The 21,233-nt window shown below is 36.9% G+C and overlaps 2 protein-coding genes across 19 annotated transcripts in view; one reads left to right on the plus strand and one right to left on the minus strand.

Annotated features, from left to right (window-relative positions):
* The window catches only part of LOC126618426 (disease resistance protein RPV1-like), a 90,503-nt gene that overhangs the window by 51,520 nt on the left and 17,750 nt on the right, over window positions 1-21,233 (plus strand). For 3 of the 15 annotated variants that reach the window (XM_050286490.1, XM_050286492.1, XM_050286494.1), the window contains one exon: window positions 4,821-5,482. The exons of 1 other annotated variant lie outside the window; for it this stretch is intronic. In XM_050286490.1, the coding sequence (XP_050142447.1) occupies window positions 4,821-5,482 (662 nt within the window). Of the gene's footprint in view, window positions 1-4,820; window positions 5,483-6,655; window positions 6,944-7,031; window positions 9,260-9,404; window positions 9,586-9,815; window positions 9,963-21,233 lie in introns of those variants that run through there. 11 more of the 15 variants (XR_007621705.1, XR_007621709.1, XM_050286485.1 and 8 more) reach the window with 9 other exon arrangements.
* The window catches only part of LOC126618435 (uncharacterized), a 74,215-nt gene that overhangs the window by 32,375 nt on the left and 20,607 nt on the right, over window positions 1-21,233 (minus strand). Inside the window, exons 1-3 of one of the 4 annotated variants that reach the window (XM_050286509.1) lie at window positions 13,495-13,883; window positions 12,365-12,907; window positions 11,767-12,263 (exon numbers count right to left, since the gene is read on the minus strand). In XM_050286509.1, the coding sequence (XP_050142466.1) occupies window positions 12,030-12,263; window positions 12,365-12,796 (666 nt within the window). In that variant the 5' untranslated portion in view covers window positions 12,797-12,907; window positions 13,495-13,883 and the 3' untranslated portion in view covers window positions 11,767-12,029. Of the gene's footprint in view, window positions 1-11,237; window positions 12,909-13,483; window positions 13,884-21,233 lie in introns of those variants that run through there. The other 3 variants (XR_007621712.1, XM_050286510.1, XR_007621713.1) reach the window with 3 other exon arrangements.

A 21,233-nucleotide genomic window follows, 5' to 3' on the forward strand; every position in this document is an offset into this window, starting at 1 on the left:
GCCTTAGCAGAGGCAAATTTAAGAAGAAGTTAAGAGGCTCCTAACTTAACGATTGTGCAATTTCCAACGTAACGAGGCTGTTGACGATATGTTTCAACGAGACATGACCAACATAAGCATGTCACCATTCACGAATGAGATCGAGCGGACAAATGCACTTCGCGGGTTCACTATGCCTCACTTCACTCCGTACAAGGGAGACAAAGATCCGGATCGACATCTCAAGGCCTCGCAAGCCGAAGATTATCCAATTTGTTATATTATGTAGTTTCTACCTTTCAGCACAGTTGATTTATTTATTTATTCTCAATGAAGATTCAAGAAGTTATTCATAAGCCTGGCTTAACTGTTGTCCACAACAACTGCTCAAAACCCTTTATGGGTCAGCTCTCTAGTGCGAGATGTCTCTTCAGTGCGAGAAGGTAAACTAATTGCTTTCCAATGCAAAATGGTAAACTAAGAGCTCTTAAGTGCAAAAGGGTAAATTAATTACTCTCCAGTGCAAGAGAGTAAACTAATTCCTCGACACCCGTCCAAGTAAGCTCTCCGGTACGAAAAGGCCACATAGGTCAAAAGATCGAATGCTTGAAGACCAACTAGGCAATGAATGGTCATGGGACTGCTGCCACTTTACACTCAACAGTTCACTCATCCGACTACTCCATTTACATCACTTGAGAAATCAAACTCAAGCAGTTTCCTCATTTTTGGCAAGCAACCCAGACGTGGCAGCCCAAACCATTACCCATGCCATGCCACTTCCTCGGCCCATGCCAAGCCAATCATTGGCTTCAATCAAGCCGAGCAGCATAAGCAATGGCCCTTGCCACATCACCTCCTTGGCCCATGCCAAGCCGATCGCTGGCCTTTGCCAGCCGACGTGCCTCACCACCCGGACGACTGCCCCGTGGCATCACCTCCCAAGAAGAAGACAAGGAGAATTAAGTCTTTCTTACATCGGTGCGGCGTGAAGAAGACAAAGAAATCAACGAAAGACGGTTCTTCTCACCGGTAAGCAAAGAAGAATGTTAGGGGAGGGGGGAACAAATATCCTTTAGCTTTCTCTCTTTCTTGTAGGGATAAATAATTGCCCTCAGAAGTTGATTTAATCCCCTACTTAAGGTATGCTTAAATAGGCTTTGGAGTCGATTGATTCCCTTTTCCTAGAAGAATCTAATTCCAAGTCCAAGAGATAATCTGTATCAAAGTTTGAGATCTCTACACCTGCTGCTCTTTCTTACGAGTAGCCCAGCAGGTGTGGGGGCATTTGTGGAGCCAAAAATAATCAAGAGATGACACTTGGATTTTTGGGCTGAAAGAACAAAATTACCATTGAGGAGCATCAGAATTCCCATGCTCGAGCAGTGGACAATCATCCCATAATCAAGTCAAAAGTGCCCAAAATAGGTATTTATTCAAAACCTATTTCATATGGAAATTAACTACAAAATACACTCAAAAACACCACAAAAGGCAGGCCACTTTCTCCCCCAATGAGGCCCTTCATGCCTCTACCCCCATTTTCTCTAAAAAGCTAAGTTCAACACTCTTGCAAAATTCTCCAAATTCTCCAAACACTTTTCTCTCGAAATTCAAACTTTGGCATCGGAGGTTCTTCAGCCAAAGGCCCCCCCCAGTTCATCGTGGGCGCGTAAAGCTCTTGGTCTTGACCTAAGATGTTATTTGTTTTGTAGGTGCAATTTTGTCCAAGAACAAGGAGGAAGAAATTTGCATCCACACAACCTTTACTATGGCCAAAACAATGTCCATAGGCGCTCAAAATATAAGTCCCAAAAGATATAATACAAGGATAAAAGGGTAACCTAATCGCTCCAAGTCTCTGATCTTTGCACTTCTACCCCCACTGGCTCTTCGTAATCTACTCAGGTCTTTCACCTGTACAATCTGTAATGACCCATCCCTAATTATTACGTTTTTGTTTTTTTTATAATACGCGAATTTACGAAAATGCTCTTCGAGGCAAAAACATTGACTTTTGTTGACCGCCATGTCATGTCATGTAAGATCCATTTCTTGGTATATTCTTGTAATACTCATCTCTACGAATACGTGGGAGCAAGCAGAATCAGATTTAGAGTTACAATGAACGATTTACAGAATTTGAAACTTAGGGGCATTTTGGTAATTTTGGAAGTGGAGATATTTTCCACCTTGGACCACCCCCGAGCTGACACGTGGCAGCTTCTTCCCCAATCTTTTGGAACTCTCTCCCTCTCATTTCCCTCCCATGTCTCTCTCTCACTCTAGAGCTCTCTCCCCCTTTCTTAGTAAACTGACACTACCACCATCCCTCACCGTACTACGGCGAGCCCCACGACACCATCACTACTTATCAACCACTCTGGCGAGCACCAAGAACCACCACCACACTTTGACCTTCCCCGTCTTGAATCCATACCGAGGCCCTGGAACTCGACAGTGGCTAGGCCACTATTTATTGCCTTTCCTGTCGAGGCACGAAATGGCATAGAGGAAATTCCCTAGTTTTTCAATGAATATCCTGTGGCTTTGAGCCTATTTTTGGCCAACTCGAGCCATAATCGAGGAAACCAAAGGTGCGTCGGTGGAAGGTGGCACCATCCTCGCTAGCTCGAGCGATTCCGGGGCAACAAAATATCTGAGATAGAATCGAGGCACACAATCCCGACGTCAGGACATGTCCACATAGGTATATTCGAGTCTTCTCAGTGTATGATTCTTCCCCTCATTCATACCTTTTTTATTATAATTCTTTCATATTACTCTTATTTAATTGTATGCTCTGAACACGTTCCTGCATTAGCATTTTTGTTCTAATTACATATTTTATTCGGAGGCATTTTAAATATGGCTTCGTCACATTCGGGTGTCGGCCAGCATGTGCCATCCTGGTATTAAAGGAATATCGGGATCGGGCCATGTCACAATCAGTGCATGAAGTTTGCACTAACATACCCTGACACAAATATCAAGACGGCATGTACTATCGTCGCGTGGGCCGAGGTCCAATTCGGCCGAGAAGTGACCTAAAATCACCCTAGGCCGTCGGAACCTAAAATGAATGTTCTTCGAATCACTATCAAATCAAACCCTGACGCCCTAACTAGTGCTTAGGCCTTGTTCCTAGGTTCAAGGAAAGTCTATTGGTGGCGGTGGTCAAAAGAACAAGCCCTAGAAACGGTCGATCGTCGTCGAATACTCACTAACCCGTCGGTGGGGTTCTTCGCAAAATCGAGGCCACATCTCATCGAGTTTGTGTGGAGATTGAAGGGAAAGTGAAGTGGTGGTGTTTGATGGTGGTGGAAGGTCGAGAAAAACCGGAAGAATCGATTGAAATCACGTCGGAAATTGCAGAGGCTTTAAGTCAAGAGCCGGGTCATGAGGGGGCAAATGGGTCGCATTGGGTTCTCTCCTCTTTTCTCTGATTGGTCACCTCACTATCACTCTCTCTCTCTAATTGGTCCCCCCCCCCCAATTAATGTGAGCTTCTAATTATATATTAAATATTTTTTTAATCGAATTTTTAACGTCTGTAACTTCTTCGATATCACTCTGATTCGTGAACAGCTTTCGCATACTCGCTCGTGGAATTGAGTTCTATTTGAAAACACTAAGTGTGGTCTCGAAAGGTCTACGAATTTTAAAAGATTAATTATGATAATTCATGTCTTATAACTATACAATTCAAATTCAAAATTAATTGAATTAGAATATAATAAAAATAACGGAAATACGAAATACAAAATTAAATAATGAAATACATAATTAATATTAAAATCTGGGAACGAGATTTCACATATTCAATAAAGCAGCATATTTGGTGAATTCTTTTTTTCTTTGCATATTTGGTGAATTTAGGGTCATTTGATTGAACACCCAAAACATTCGATCTTATACCAATGAATATTGCTGCAACCAATAGCCCATTAAAAATTTAATAGTGGGAAAGCAGCCAAACTAATGAAAACATTGAAAAGGAGAAGACAACCCACTCATCCTTCTCTATTTCTATCTTTGCCATCCGTACTGCTCCCTCCCTCTTTCTCTTTCTGTGACGCTTAACAGGATTGCAGATCTCGTATGAACAGGTCTTACTTGCCCCTGTTCACGCCTCCCTCCCTCCCTCTCTCTCTCTCTCTCTCTCTCTCTCTCTCTCTCTCTGTAACACTTCCCTCACCAAATCTAAACACCTCACCTCTCCCAAGTCGAAAATGATAATACCGCCTACCCACCTTTTTACCTTAGGCTGTTGGATCTAAAATCTGGATGGGTATTACTGTCATTTGCACATTGAATCAGGCCTTCCTCATTAACCACCCAGAACAAAGCTTTTAAGATGATAACAATTCAGTAAATGAATCAAAATCCCCAATTGAAATAGCCCTTAGACTAATGTAATTACAAAATTGCCTTTTTTTTTTTTGTGGGTTTGGGGAGGGGTGGCCCAGTTCCTTGCCATGTATGTAATTAGTTGTAACCTATGTAAACATATTTGATTTCTCTTCAAGATTAACGATTTTATTAGTGGGGCAAGTTCATTTTCATCAAATAGATGGTAGGTTGAATGCTATAATATGCAAGCTCAATTCGCTGTATTGTTGTTTACCTAAAAACAAATGTATTTTCTATTTTAATATTGCTAATATCATTTTGAGCAGGGAATAAACAACATTTCTTTTTCTTGCACAAATATATGGTATTAAAACTTTTAGTATATTTCTTTATTTACGGGACAAATTTGTCGATCTGCCACAGCGCATGGGCATAACTATTTGTATAAGACTAACTATTGCTTTTTTCTACATAATCATATATATCAGGACGGAGGCAGATCTAATTAAGAATGTTGTAGATCATATTTGGACAAACTTGATTTGTGAATCATCATGTGATTTAAAGGGCCTGGTTGGAATTGAAAGCAGCATCAAGCAAATTGAATCGCGACTGGACATTCACTCACAGGAGGCTTGCATCACTGTAGGTATTTGGGGAATGGGTGGTATTGGCAAGACCACCCTTGCTGAAACTATATTTCACAGACTCTCTTCTAAATTCGAAGCTTCTTGTTTTCTTAAAAATGTCAGGGAGAAATCAGAACAACCAGATGGACTAGATTGCTTGCAAAATAAACTTCTGAGTGAGATATTAGGGGAAGAAGGTCTATCCATAAGATCAACTGGTGTTCAAAATAGGCTCAGTCGCACAAAGGTCCTCATTGTTCTTGATGATGTGAGTAATCCAATGCAAATGCAACTTTTAGCTGGTGATCGTCTTCGATATGGCACTGGAAGTAGAATCATTATCACAAGTAGAGATAGGGGCACACTTAGACAAACTGTTGAAGAGGATAATATCTACGAGGTTGAGGTATTAAAACCAGAAGACGCTCTTCAGCTTTTCTGTTCGCGTGCTTTCAAGAATGACACTGCTCGTAGAACATATTATAAGGAGTTGGCAAAAAAGACCGTGGATTATGCCAGAGGTGTTCCTTTAGCTCTTACAGTTATGGGGTCCATGTTCTTCAAGTGCATGAGCAAAGAAGACTGGGAAGATGAATTCAACAAATTGAAACGATTTCCCATTGAAGATATCCAGAGAGTGTTGAGAATAAGTTATGATAGATTGGGAAAAGATGTGAAGGAGATATTTCTGGATATAGCATGTTTTCATAAAGGGAAGGAAGTGAATGAGGTAAAACGAATGTTAGATATTCGTCGATTCTTTGCGACAGCCGGAATTAGAATTCTCATTGAGATGTCTCTCATATCAATTCGTTCAAATAAATGGGGAACGAAAATCATAGAGATGCACGATTTGCTACAAGAAATGGGAATGACAATTGTTCAGGAACAATGTATTAAAGATCGGAATAGGTTGTTCACGCATGAGGATGTCTATCATGTACTGAACAGTAACAAGGTAAGAGCCAAATGCATTTAATTTTTCCTTTTCTTTTTTAAGAAAAAATAAATAGCAAACTTTAGATGATAACACAACAAAAGTAAAACTTCTTATGATAAAGAAGTCAGATTCTTAAAAAAACTAATTTGATTGAATTTTTACTGCAAAAATGCTATTTTTAATAACTATTTATACTATCATTTGTATCACCTATCTAATAGAGATGAGATCCAAATGAGTTGGTGGACCTTACCTTTACTAGAAAGATGATACAAGTGATAATAACTAGGTGGTAATAATACCACTACCATTTTTATTATGGGATGAGGATCCTCTCCGGAACCTCTTTGTGAGGATCCAGATGATCCTTTAATCAGTTCCGTTAATCGTAAATCTTGCGGCCAGTTATTGTTAGGTAATATTTGTGTTTAATTTTAAATAAAAAAAATTCAAATGATTTCTGACCGCACGATGTACGATGAGTGAATACGATTGAAGAATCTTCGAAATCCTCATAAAGGGAATCTGGAGAGGATCCTCATTCTTTATTGTGCTAGGAAGTCTATGTAATTTTTATTATTTTACAACAATTATCTTGGATATTTTACTAGAAACTTGTACATCATTACCATCGCAACTACTCTAGAATATTCTACAACGTTGTTGAATACTTTTTCTAAATAAGCATTACATCTTAACATGTTGAAAATGTATACATTTAAACGTTGTTCTTATTCTTTGTTCTTATTGTCAGGAAACTCCAAACGTTGAAGCCATATTTATTGAATGGCATAAGAGTGTAGAGCGACCACTAAAACGCGCAGACTTCAAACTGATGCCAAACCTAATAATGCTAAGTGTGGATAATCCTCAAATGTTTGATTGCAAATCCACCGCTTCTCTAGACTTTCCTGATTCTCTTCGTTACCTTTACTGGTGGGGATATCCACTGGAATCTTTGCCATCAAATTTTTCGCCGGAAAATCTAGTTGAGCTTCATATGCCAGATAGCAAAATTAAGAAGCTTTGGAAAGAAGACCAGGTATATTATATGCCTATTTTAATTATTGTATAAAATTAAGTGTAGAAATTATATCAATTCTTGATGTTTCTATCTACTCTTGTTACAGAGACTTGTAAACTTAGAAGTGATCGATCTGCACTGCTCTACAAATCTAACTGAAGTTCCAAATCTCTCTGGGAGTCTAAAAATTGTGGACATAGATCTCTATGGCTGTCCAAATTTGGTTGAAATTCCTAGGTATTTTCAAGATGTTGACAAGCTTACTTATCTTTGTCTTGAAGGCTGCACCAGTCTCAAGTATCTTCCAGAGATGCCAAGAAATATTAAACACTTAGATTTATCTGAGAGTGGTATAAAGGAGTTGCCCCGATCAGTTTGGTCTCACGAACAAATTTCTTACTTGAATATAAGTTGTTGCGATAACCTTGAGAAACTTCCAAGCAACATGTGTAAGCTGAAAGTCTCTGGTTCTTTTAATCTAGATGGCTGCTCATCTCTTGGCGAGTTTTCTGAGCTTCCCAGGGATATAAGTAAATTATCATTGGTTAATTGCCATAGACTTGTGATTCTACCAACAAACATTTGTAAGTTGAAATATCTCGAGGAACTCGATCTCTCCGACTGCTTTAAACTTGAAAACTTCCCAGAGATCTTGGAGCCAATGGAACATTTGAAGTCCTTAAATTTAAGTGGAACAGCAGTTCAAGATTTGCACTCATCAATCGAGTTTCTCCCTGCTCTCGAAAGACTTCTACTACATGATTGCAAAAGGCTTTCAAGTATCCCAAAGAGCATTTGTAAGTTAAAGTATCTTGTGGTGCTCGGTCTCTCCGATTGCTTTAAACTTGAAGACTTCCCAGAGATCTTGGAGCCAATGGAAAATTTGAATTCCTTAAATTTAAGTGGAACAGCAGTTCAAGAGCTACACTCATCAATCGAGTTTCTCCCTGCTCTCAAAGTACTTGAACTACGTGATTGCAAAAGGCTTTTCAGTATCCCAAAGAGCATTTGTAAGTTGAAGAATCTCCAGGTGCTCGATATCTATGGGTGCTCCGAACTTGAACATTCCCCAGAGATCTCTAAGCTAATGAAACATTTGGAGCCACCATCGAGACGTTTTTTAGAACGCCGGCGTATTTCCCTCCTTGTTTCTGAAGCAGCTACACAATTTATTCGGGGCATCAAGACTACAAGAAAAAGGCCTTATTACGACAGGTTTTTTGCGTCAGATAGCACGGCCCTCACAAATAACACAAAATATGCGCGCTAGATGGTGGAGCGAAAATAATTGCAACCTTGGCGTTAGTAACGTCGCAAAAAGGTTAGAAATAACAATCTGTCGTCTTCAACAAAGGGTTTTGCGACGCCCCGAAACGACGGAATAAAATTCAGAGCTCAAATTTTTATATACGCGCTCAATTTTCAGATGAAATAGCCCAGCGCGCATTTCCTTTTCCCTTATATCCGAAAAAGAAAATTCTTTTTCTCTCCCTCAACCGTTTCCTTTCCCTATTCGACTGAAAGTATGGAGCTCCTTTCGCCCTAATCCATCCAATTAGAGATTCAATCGGAGATTCTAGAGCTTAGTCGGAGATTCTGGAGCACAATCGGAGTTCTTGTAAGCCACTACAATCATCTCCATCGTCTCTCTTTTTCTTATTCAATAACTTTTGCTAAGTGATTTCTAGGGTTCCTCTCAAATCTGGAAGGCAATTGTTTTTATTAATATTGGATTGATTTTTCTAATTGTTGTTAATATGTTTACCAATTTTTGTTATTTCCAATTTTTTTTGTCGTTTGCTTTCAAGTGAGTTTTGAGATACACAAGGAATTATTTTTCGTTTCAGTATGGTGGTAACGGAATTTGATCTGGAACTCAGTAGATTCTGCTAAAATATATTTTTTAGTTAAATTCAGAGTTGTGTGTTTTTTTTTTTTCAATTGGGTTTTAAGTTTTAGTAGAAACACAGAACCACTTCTGGTATAGCTAATGGGATTGTTTAGTTTTGGATTAGTTTGGAAAATTGTTTAGCTTTGGGTACCTAATGGGACTTTGTTGTGTTGCATTAGTTTGAAAACTTGTAAAACTACAGGGAGTATGAGTTTGGTAAATTTAATGAGTCTTTGCCTCTTTGTAGGGTACAATTTCCCACAATTTTTCATTTGGAATAAATCTGCATTGTTCGTGATTTTAGGAGTTTTAGCAATGTTTGTTGCCAGGATTAACAACAATTAGATGAAGTTTTGTTTCTGATAGATTCAGCAACATGCTTGGGATCTTTTTTGAGGTTGGAAATTAAGATTTTGAATCAGATGTAAGCTGTGGAAGTTTTTGTTAGGGTAGGATCAGTGTTGTAGTTCATATACTTTGGATTCAGAGATCAGAACAGGGTGCTTAATACATACCTTGGTAATGAGTTTGAGAGTCATGACTCTTATGTCTAAGCATCCAAGGATTACATATGCAGACCTACACCAGGTGATTATAGTTCTGAATAATTTACTCAGCCTATTATATGAATTTAGCTCATCAAATTATTTGCAAATGAAGAGCTTGTACAAAGACCATCACAGGCTTTCCTAAAATACGTGAGAGATAGCATGGATTCTTTAATGAAGGCTTTCCTGCATCAATGACAAAATTTGTAATCTGTTTAGTTCCTTTGGGTTTTCATCTCATCTTGTTTTTCTAGCGCGTGCTTAGTGGTCTTTGTACAACTAGTATGATTAATACCCTGATATGAGATCCTGTTCGTGCTTTTGAGTTTTGACCATATTAAAGTCATCTATTTCTAGTTATATCTGTTTTCTTCTTATTGATACAAAACTATGATTTTTGTAAAAATAAATCATACATTATTGATGGTTCCAATAATGTCGCTTGTTTCAGGTTTTGGCTAAAGACTACATGATGCCATGGATGTATAATGTATAGGGCCTTTCAACTAAGCGTTGCTTTTATAGTTTTGTTGGTATTTATATATGATAATACACTGTATAATGATTTTCATTAATTATAGTTTATTATTAATCACAATTCTTCATATCTTGCTTATAGATATCTACATAATTTATAGATCATTCATTTTTAATAATTATTTATTTCTAGTTTATAAAATCAAATAGATAATTTGTATCTGGCGTCAAATATGATGTCATTTTTTTCACACCTGCCATCTATTATTAACGATTCTTCAGATAGTGTCACAAGGTTGTCGTAAATAGTACTTGCGACAGTTAGGTTGCGTCATATATGTTATCAAAACATTTTTAACATAGGTTTATTGCAACGCGTTCATTACCGTCGTAAGGCCGTCGCTGAAAGCTTTTTACGATGTTTTTAGCATTTTTTGCGACATTCCCGTTCCATCGCAGAAGGCCCTTTTTTTGTGGTGAATTCCTAAAATCTTGCCAATGGAACATTTGGTGTCTCTTAGTTTGCAAGGGATAACTGTCGAAATTCTTCCTTCGTCTATTGAAAATCTAATTAGGCTTAAAACTTTAAACCTTTGTGGCTGCAAGCACCTTAAGGATGTCCTAACAAGTATCTACAGTTTAACCAACCTTAAAAGTCTCAACTCTCACTTTTATGCTTGTCGGAAACTTGAAAATTTGTCTTCTAGCTCTGCCGGTTCTCTCTTTTAAACTACTAAGGGCTGATTTAGTATTGATGTGCTTTGAAAAAAAGTTGTTGTGAGAATAAGCAGCTGTGCTGTGAGAATAAGCGGCTGTGAAATAAATCAGCAGCAGAGTGTTTGGTAAACTTTTTTGTAAAAATGCTTTTGGAAAAAAAAGCAGTCTGATAGTGGGTCTTTTCATTAAAGGAGCACGGTAGCTCCATGTGCTTTGAAAAAAAGTCAGTTTTCCAAAGCTGCAAATAGCAGCTTCAGCTTTTTCCTTTGATTTCAGCTTATTCTCACAGTAGCTTTCAAAATAAGCCATTTTTTTTTCAGTTTACCAAACACCTAAAACCCTTACAGTTTTTTTTCATGGGTGTTTTTTTTTTAAGCACCTCACTCCCAAACCACCCCTAAATCTCACCAGCTACAGAGGTATATTGGAATCAGGGAGCTTAAGGGGAGGGATCCCCATTTTTTCAAAAAAAATGGGGACACGCTCCCCACCGTTAGATTGACTTTAATGAAATTGTGTGGTTGAGATTAAAACACAGGCCATAGAATCTCAACCACAGGATTTCATTTAATTCAAATCCAACGGTGGGGAGCGTGTCCCCATTTTTTTGAAAAAATGGGGATCCCTCCCCTTAAGCAATTCCATATTGGAATATCCCTGATCGTCTCATTTTCTCAACCTCATTGTAAAATTTATTTTTCTAGAACCAAGATGACAATTCCAAAGGTGGTGGATGAAGAGATGAGTCTGAAGTCAATGGATCAAGTGATGAAGTCCAAAGCAAATGAAAGTGATGATCATGGACTGCAGCCGTTGGAACGGAAGATGTTTCAAACTTTTAATCCAACAATCTTAATAGAATTATCCGATAGAATTAGAAACAACTTTACAACAAATTTGTACTTTGATGGCTCACTTGTCCGTCCAAGAAATAAAGACTGACAAATAGGCAAGGCTTTTATTATTTTAGAATTGTTTATACATTATAAAGCACAAGTTATGGGCAAGTATGCCATATCCTATATGTAATTTTTAAAACTTGATTTACAAGTCCAGCGGCATCTTGAAATCCGCCTCTATATCATAAACCTAGACATTAATTAATACCCCATACCCAGGGCAAAGTAAAAATCTCACGACCAAGCGCCATAGTTTGAATATTCGACACTACAAAAATACGCGATAGTTCGATGGCTGAACTGCAATGAGCGAAAAATATGAATGGCCTAATTGGACTAACACCGGCTAAACTCAATGTTCTTGTTTGAACCATGCTAAGATTAGCAAAACAAATTTTATTAGAGCAAGTTAAAAATTACAACAAATTAAGGCCGAAAAACGAAAGGCACAGCCCCAGTTTAATAATACAATCATCAAATTTGTAACAACAAAAAAACTATAGGGGTCTTCGCTTCAATGGGACTAGGAACATTCCAAAGTTCAGGGGAAAAATTATACGTCGCATAACAAGCTAAAGGAAAAAAAGAAAGAAAAAGCAAGATGCATACACAAAGAAATGAAATACAAAATTTCCAAGTACCTTTTTATTAGCTTCGGTTGCTTCTTTTAACTTTGAGTTCAGTGAGTTAACCTCCTCTGTACTCAGTTGATTTACAAGATGTTTCTCCAATTCTGGTACTTTGGGTTTCTGCTGATTGGCCTGCTGCTTTTCTTCAGCATGAGAAGGAGCAATTGGCATCGGTTGCTGCTGAAAGCCTTTTAAAGTGAAAAATAAGAAACTATTCTCCATCAAAGAAAGACACGGTTTCAAAAAATAAAAAAGTGATTTGTTTTAAGGATGAATACCAGATGCAGGTCTCCGGGCCACATTGCCAGCATTAGAGTAATTAGTTGCAAGTTGAAAAATATTGGATACATCAAACATAACATTGCTTGGTAGCACTGCTGGAAAAGGGCGTCCCTCCCTAAACCACTCAGCTGTTGGAGCAGAATTAAACTGAGATTGTATTTGTGGTCCCCTGAACCCAAGTTTTGGCAGGACGTCGGAGTGACAGCACCACCCTGAGTGGCACGTGCTGCTCCAGCAGAATTATACTGAGGTGGTAATTGCGGTCCCCTGAACCCAAGATTTCGTGAGGATGTCAGAGTGACAGCACCACCTTGAAAGTCAGGTGCTGCTGCAGCAGAATTGAACTGAGGCACAGGAGTCGCAGCAAGATTTATCTTGGGTGCATGTATTGTAGCTGCAGCCGGGCCATATAATGCTTCCTTCACCATTTCTGGTGTAAGTTCTCTCTTACTTTGTGCCACAGTGACAATTCTAAGGGCATTGTAAAACTCTGCCCGACCAACAAAACCAGTCTGCTCCTGGTCTGCACATGCCCATATCTGCCAATAATATAAGCAACCAATATAAACTAGAACAGATCCAAACTTCTGTTACAAAAAGAACGAGAAAATGCACTCTTATAGTCAGTATTTAACATTTTATGAAAAACTTCCTTCAGCAAAACAAACATACAACTTCAAGAACCTATTTGCCGATATGATCATGACCCAAGAACATTTCCCTTGTATGATACAATCCTAACTATTCCGTATTCATATAACACATTTCTGAAGTCTGCTTACCACCTAAGGTCGAAAGGATACACCAGAAAGTAAATTAATGACCTGACAACATAACTCTCTCAACATCAATTCCGCATTTATACTAACACGAAATAAACATCTCAGTTTAGATCAGAGAATTACGACATCCCGAGCTCCACATTAACCACTTCAACTACAATTAGATTAAAAATTCAAAATCAATCTGATTTGGAATACATTTCCACCAACATAAAATCCCGATCAACCACTATAATTACACAAATATAATCATACACACTACAATATATATCCACTTATATATATATATATATATATATATATATATGCATATATAGAGAGAGTGAAAGTATGTGGGCAAGGACCTATTTGGAGAGACCGGAGCCCTGGAAGAAAGCGACGGCTTCATTGCCACTAATCCGATCATCGCGGTCCAAACCGGCTCGTCGGAAATACGCATCGAAGAGATCCACGTTCGCCGATTGGTATTGCCACAGTCGGATTGCGATTCGCGGAAGATCAGACCATGGAACCAATCGAGAGCGCCGCGCGCTCGGGCTGCCATACGCTTGAGGAGCGCCGGGAAGAATCAGAATACCACGAATTCGAAGGACCAAGGTTTCGATGCCTTAAAAATCGACGACGTACAACGTGGATTTGGTAGCCCTTCTCCGATTAGGAGGAAAATCAGAAGACAACGGAGACACTGAGGGATGGTTGTGATAACTTCAAAACTGCCACTCTTGCTAATGAGTCCGGCCCACATTAAGTATCACCAACTAGTGTTTTGGACGGGTTTATTAAGAGGGCGTGTACCGTATAAAACAAGAGGATTGGATTAAATTATGTGACTTTAACAAAAAAAAATTCGTACTGTTTATTTTAACGAAAAATTATATTTTTACATTAAAAAATCAATTCTATTACTATTCATTTTACCTTTTATTTTGTCATTATCATTAAAACTCAAAGTTTTCAAGTCATTTTCATTAGTTTTCCTTTAAATTAGTCCGGTCCAATTTAATACAAGAGCGCGTCATCTATTCGGCTATGTATTAATAATCTTATCCGTTGCTATATACAACGTATCAAACGAGGCCATAAGATGCTTCAAGTCTTCAACCAACGGTTTGAAAATTTTAAATTACTATTACAAAGCGAAGAGAGTTTTCTACAATTTCAAGTCTAAGGACGCCCTTTTAGAACCTATCTCATTTCTTCAAGGCGACTCCCATCACATAATCTTAAGAGTCAGAACACAAGGGCACCAAGATACACTCTATGAGCTCTTAGGTGTATTTATGTTGATCATCATTCGAGCCACCAATTTGTACCTACTTGGATGTACAAGTTGTCATTATTCAGGAACAATCTCTGATAAAGTGGCAGAGATGCAAAGTTCGAAACTGTGCGAATATGGATTACTCTATCCTTGTGCGAATATTCCATCGCTTTAAAATTTTCTGGGTTTGATATCTGTTTCTCGAGTTTGTAGCTCATGGAATGCAGCTTGCTGCAATCCAACCCATTGGAAAATGCTAGACATGACTGTGCTCAAGATTATTTTCGTTGTTTACTTGCTTGCACATGCCAACAAGCCTTTGAGTAGTCCTTATGAAAAAACGGCAGCATAGATGGGAGGAAGAAGAAAAGGCAATGCGCAAGCAAGTGAATAATGAGCATACATGGCTGATAAGTCTAGGCCGGCTAGCAACAGTTGGCGGGGCTGCCTAGGCCGCCAAATTATATATATATATATATATATATATATATCTATATTTATAAACTAATATTACAAACTTTGTCTGATCAAATAAGAAGTATACAGACTTTGAGCCTTTGAGTATTTACTTATAGAATTTTATTAACTCTATCGGTTACCATTGTCTCTGCAAAAAGAAGTTTTTCAAAATAAGTTGATCAAATCTTATCTTCGATCAACTATGTCGCAAGAAATATTGAATGAGTTAGCTATATTTTATCAATTGAAAAATGAATTGGTTGATTAGATTATGTAAACTTAATTTGTACATTTGTATCTAAAAATGCTACACGCATAATATTTCAATAATATTTGTATATTTTTCTTCTTTTGTTATTAATTTTTAATGATTTTTGACGTAGAAAGACTTTTTCATATATTTAGAATTTTTTTTTTGTACACATCAATGTACAAAGATCGGGATTATGACGCCATTATTTTTGGGATCAGATTTTTGGATACGAGCATATAAACCTCGAACAATCTGGGAATGGGATTGCAAGACCAATAGTCAATAGTTGGATTAAGACTTTTGTTCACTATTTTTCACAATTGGATCGTTGGAAACTTGATTTTTTTCTCAGTTTCCCCGTATGTTCTAGATAATCTTCTTAATTAAATGAAGTAGGTGCGATGGTAGCGCTACTTCATGCTCATTTATGTTTTTTTAGTGCCATGAACTTTGTAGTTATTTTTTATTTTTTTTCTGTTGAGAAATGGTAATGAAACTTTCTTAAAAGTGAGACTCTTTAATAGAGAGTCTCTATAAACTCTTTAGCACCTCATATTTTTAGCACAATTTCGTGTCAACATTATAAAAATAGTGCAAAAAAACGTGAGGTGTCGAAAAGTCTTTGAGAGAGTATCCTCAGTATTTTTTTTTTTTTACAATGACTCTATAGTTGTTTATGTATTTTCTGTCCACTATAATTGTCTTTTTGGGGCACATTATTTTGTTGCCTTATTATTCGAGGTGAAAAAAAAAGGAACGGAATACAACTATACTTGGTGGTAAGAGCAGATGCACATATGTCGAGGCGGATGCAGGAAATAATGTTTGTGGGGTCATAGCGTGCGCAGCGCGAAAATTTTTTTTAGCCTCGTTTGGTACTTCGGACTGTACTGACTATTTCAGTCGGATAAGATAAATAGTCGTCGGATAGTACTAACTCCATTAGTCGGGCGTTTGGTGCAGTGTCGAATTAATCTGTGCATGGAACAATAATAAATTTTTTTAATAATTTTTAACAAAATAATTGGTGTTAAAATGAAAAAACTCACAATATAAACAAATCATCAATATAATCAAAATAAATATGAATTGAATTTCAATTAAATTAAATATATTCTACATATACAAAATATTCAAAATAAATACTCACAATATAAGCAAACCATCAACATAATCAAAATAAATATGAATTGGATTTCAATATAAACAAACCATCAATATAAACAAACCATCAGTAAAAACAAACCAATAAAAACTCACAATATAAACAAACCATCAATAAAAACTCACAATAAAAACTCACAAAATAAATATGAATTGAATTTCAATTAATTAAATATATTCTACATATACAAAATATTCAAAATAAATACTCACAAGTCACAATATAAACAAAGGGAGGAGATGGAGTTAGAGCCGCCAGCAGGGGAGCAGCAAGGGAGGAGATGGAGTTGAGGGTTTGGGGGCAGCAGCAGCAAGGGAGGAGATAGAGCTGCTTCTTCTTCCTCTTCCTGCCCAGTTTTCGTTCAGGGCTTTTGTCGAACAGTTGGCGTGCCTCCGACCCCGACGACCCCAGCTCCAAGAGGTCGCATATGGGAGCTTCAAGGTTGTTTCCATGGTTTCCAAGGGGTCGTGCGACCCCGACGACCCCACTGTGGATCCGCCACTGCACATATGGATTAGGGTGGTCTCATGACTCACCAGAGGTTCGAAAGGTGCCATTGAAGGTTTTTGGGGGATCTTTTGAATGTATGCTGCGAGACTCTTTTATGTCTAATAAGTGTTCGATAAGATACTTATTCCTACATATCCCAACGACGCTCGAGAGGATGCGTTTAAAACTTACATTAGGACCTCCCGATTATCCCTAGATGCACCAATGGTAGGTGGTTTTCAAGAAGATGAAAATGTGATGCCCAACAACCAACTATTTCTTTTTCTTTTCAAAGGCAAAAAAAAAAAAAAAAAAACCAACTATTTCTGAATGGAAAAAAAAAATTACTTGTCTACTTCCCTTGAAAATAGTCATTGTTATTTACCAGTTAATCACAGTTTAACATATCTCTACTGCTTAATATTGCGTAGTGATATTTGTTTTTACTAGTAAATGAAATATCTTAATTTTCGCTCTCATATATAACAAGTTCAATACAAATTATCTCGAAGAAAAAAAAGAATATGTGTATGAATCAGCAATAAAGAATGAGTTATTTTACACCAATAAATAAAGTGGGTTGATCCAGATTTTTCGCAGTTCCTTGAATTATTTACAAACGGTATTCGAGCTGTTATTTTTGCAACCTTAGTTGCGGCTTATATAGACAAATCCATGGAAAGTCATCATTGACTAGGCAAGCTTCTTTTTCTTTTGTTGAAAAAAGAAAAAAGAAATTTCATTTAATGAAAAAAAAAACCCAATACAATTACATTAAACTAGTCCAATAAGATGGGGATAACCAAAGCCCATTCAACAAAAAAACCAGAAAATAAAAAAAGAAATCATAATCTTCATCCCGCAAGAGCTGACCACTGCTGCCGCCATCACCTCGCCAGCGACCACAAGGGTAGCCACCTAAAAAGAATCAGCTATGCGTTGCATTTGATGAAGGTATCCCAGTGCAAAACAATTCAACATGCAACCAAAACCATCACACCGGAGAAGAGCCAACAGATCCGGACCACAAACACATGCCTCGGCAAGTAGAACAAAAAACCAAAATAAAAGGGAAGGGGATGGGGCTAAGGGGGCATCTAAATATCATCGCTTTGGGCAAAGCTGCAACATGCTTGCGTCTTGATTTCATACATGGATATTAAATCCCTAGTGTATTGCCTTTCTTTTTTACTCTAGGAGTGTGTCTGGAATCCTACTAATACTCTATGTATGGATGCCATTGAGTGTGTCTAGATGCCTACACTCTGTTAGGTTCCATTGAGTGCGTCTGGATCCCTACATTTTGTTCGGTTCCATTGAGTTTGTCTGGAACATTCATCCTATGGATTGCATGGAGTTAGTCTGAATCCTACTTCATGTCTTGTGTGTCAGTTCTATCCTATTTCATGAGTGCATTTGGAATGCGTAACGTTGTGAATCGTATTAGCTCTTGTGTATTCTTTGTACTTGATTCCATGGGTGCGTTCGGAATGTGGAACGTTTTGCGTTTGCTGGCCTTATTATTTTAATATATATTGAAAGGAAAGTCGATTGAATATCAGTGAGGATTCATCAATGGATTTTGTGAGTGAAGATATTTTATACATGCAAAGTATTGTGAAATGTTTTATAAATGAGATTGATTGACTTTTCAATCACATATGTATTACTGTCACTCACACGAGCTTTATAGCTTGTCTGAGTTTTTGCTTTGCCCGATGCACCATTCTCACAATGTAGAGGGTAATTTTGCAGGTTGACAGGTGTTCAATGTTCTGAAATTATGTGTCAATCCTGTGTATATCTCGTGGTCAGGGGGTGACATTGTATGAGAGAGCATGTTTACTTTTATGAGGCCAAGCCTAGTGTTGTGCTTTTGGAAAGACAACTCAAACATCCAACTCCAACGCATAAAATGAAAAGATGATTTCTGTCCTTTCATTTCTCCACATTTTTTACTTTATGCCCCACTTTGGACCATAGCTAGTACTCTAGTCGTCATCTAGCCTATAGATAGAGCCTCTATCATAGGGACTTGGATTGTCTACCCTCCCATTTCGGTGTCCTTCTGTTTTGTGTGGTCACGGTTAAGCCACGTCAACATTTTATATTGGTTTTTTATAAAAATAATAAAACAAAAAGAAATAGTAATATAAAATGTTGACGTGGTTTAACCGTGACCACACAAACAGGAGGGCACCGAAATGGGAGGGCAGACAATCCAAGTCCCTATCATAGAGGCCCCACAAGTTACATAATGCATGTTTTTTATATACGAAAAGAGATCCGGATATTGACCAAAAAAAAAAAAAACAGATATAGATCTCTTCTATTAAAATCACCGGATTAAGTGATTCGGATATTTGAAATTTCATCTAATGACCTACTTATTTTGATTTCTTAAAAACTATATAATTTTTTACCGTTAAATGAAATTTAAAAAACTCAGGTCACTTAATCCGATAACCTCGAAGATGATCTCTTTCCTTTATACACATCCATATATATATATATATATACACACACACATGATTACATAAATAAAAAGTTGGTAACTATTTTTTTTATTAAAGAAGTGATTAATATTATTATATACTCCTTACTCTTAGTCCACATCAATTAATTTGTCAAAATGTTATGTCTGTTATTTAATAATACGATATAGTGGTATTCTTCGTTTTTTATAAAAAAGATATTTTACGTCTGAATTTTGTGTATTATGAGTTTGAAACTAATTTATTCATTTCACCCCATAGTGTAATATATCTTTATTTCTAAAAAAACAATAATTTTATTTTTTATTTAATTAAAATAATATAGTAATATCCTTCTTCATTTGTTGGTGCTAGCGAGTTGGATACTTAAATTATTATAGTTGACTGATTGAGCAACTTGCTCAAATTTTCTCACCATAGTGTAGTTTTTTTCTTAAACCAATAATTTATATTGCTTCACTCCACAAAATTGTGAAAATTTCTTCTTCAAACACCTAGTGAACAATTGACAAAGTTATGTGGTTATTATCAAAATCATCTATATTATAAATTATTCTGTAAAAGATTATATTTGAAAAAAAAAGCCAACTAAAACTAGTTCCACTATTCAATCAGCCATAGCAATTAAACAGATAAGTTGTAATATTTTTATCTAGTCCGACCATCTATATTTATACAATTCGTTAATAATTTTTTCGAAAATAAAAATGTTATATAAAAGGAAAGTTGTAACCAAAAGAAAATAATGAGAAATTGTTAACGATTAAGAAATTGCCAGACATTCTCCAAAATTCAACAGCTAAGAGCACTTTTATTGGGCATGTCAAATTTTAAGTACGACATTTAAATTTTACAACTTATCTAATACTTTAACATTTTAAAAAAAAATTCTTCATCCATAAATTAAATTATTATGTTATTAAATCAAATTATAATAATATTTTTTTTAGTACAACGATATATTTTACACTACAGAAATGGAGAGTTCGATTAAGCCACACAATGAAAATCTAATTTGGTATCGAGTTCGCTACCCACGAGATTCGATTCTAAGACCTCTTACTTATAAGTGAAGAGGAATACTATGAGACCGTAGTACTAAGTGGCATAATAATATATATATTTTTTTAAAACAGAAACAACAAAGTCACTCAGTACTACGGTTGATGGTATTACTCTTCACTTGGAAGTGATCTTGGCTTCGAATCTCGTGGATGGTGAAGTTGATACCAAATTAAGCTGTCTATTATGTGGTTTAGCCGAATTCCCCCTCCTCTTCGTGTAAAAATATCGATGTACTCAATTAAAAAAAACAATAAAACTAGTAAATATATTTAATAATTAATTAAAAATAAATAAAATTACGATCATTTTTAAAGTGAGGAATGCTAATGTGTCAAATTTAAAAATAGGGGTGTGCTATCCACACACCCATTTTTACTTCTCACACACCCTTCTAATTTCGGCTGTCGGATTGGATGAATTGAAGAAGATCAACGGATATAAATAGGGGTGTGCTATCCACACACCCATTTTTACTTCTCACACACCCTTCTAATTTTCAACCGTCGGATTGGATGAATTGAAGAAGATCAACGGATATAACCGTCAGAAGTGTCAAGTAGAATTTGGGAACTCAGCTGAGCAGTCGGTTCACTCTAGGATTTGGGTAAAACCTTGATTTCACAGTCCCTTTCAATCGTTCATACATTCATTGTATGATCTTTCCTTCTTCCCCAAGGCTCAAGGCCCCTTCCCATTGAGTTATTGAGTCCTACACAAATTATCATCCTTTAAACGCCATTAACACTCAAAAAGTGGAGCTTCTGCAAATGGGTCTCTGAGTTTTTAGCTGGGTCTTGGGTTCGGCCAGTTGCTCTTGCTTTTGGTCACTTCTACAGGCTTTTCATCATCTGAGCTTGCGAAACAAGGTTCGATTTTTCTTATTTTTCTACTGTCTA

The sequence above is a fragment of the Malus sylvestris genome, chromosome 4 (assembly GCF_916048215.2).
Source record: "Malus sylvestris chromosome 4, drMalSylv7.2, whole genome shotgun sequence".
NCBI lineage: Eukaryota > Viridiplantae > Streptophyta > Magnoliopsida > Rosales > Rosaceae > Malus > Malus sylvestris.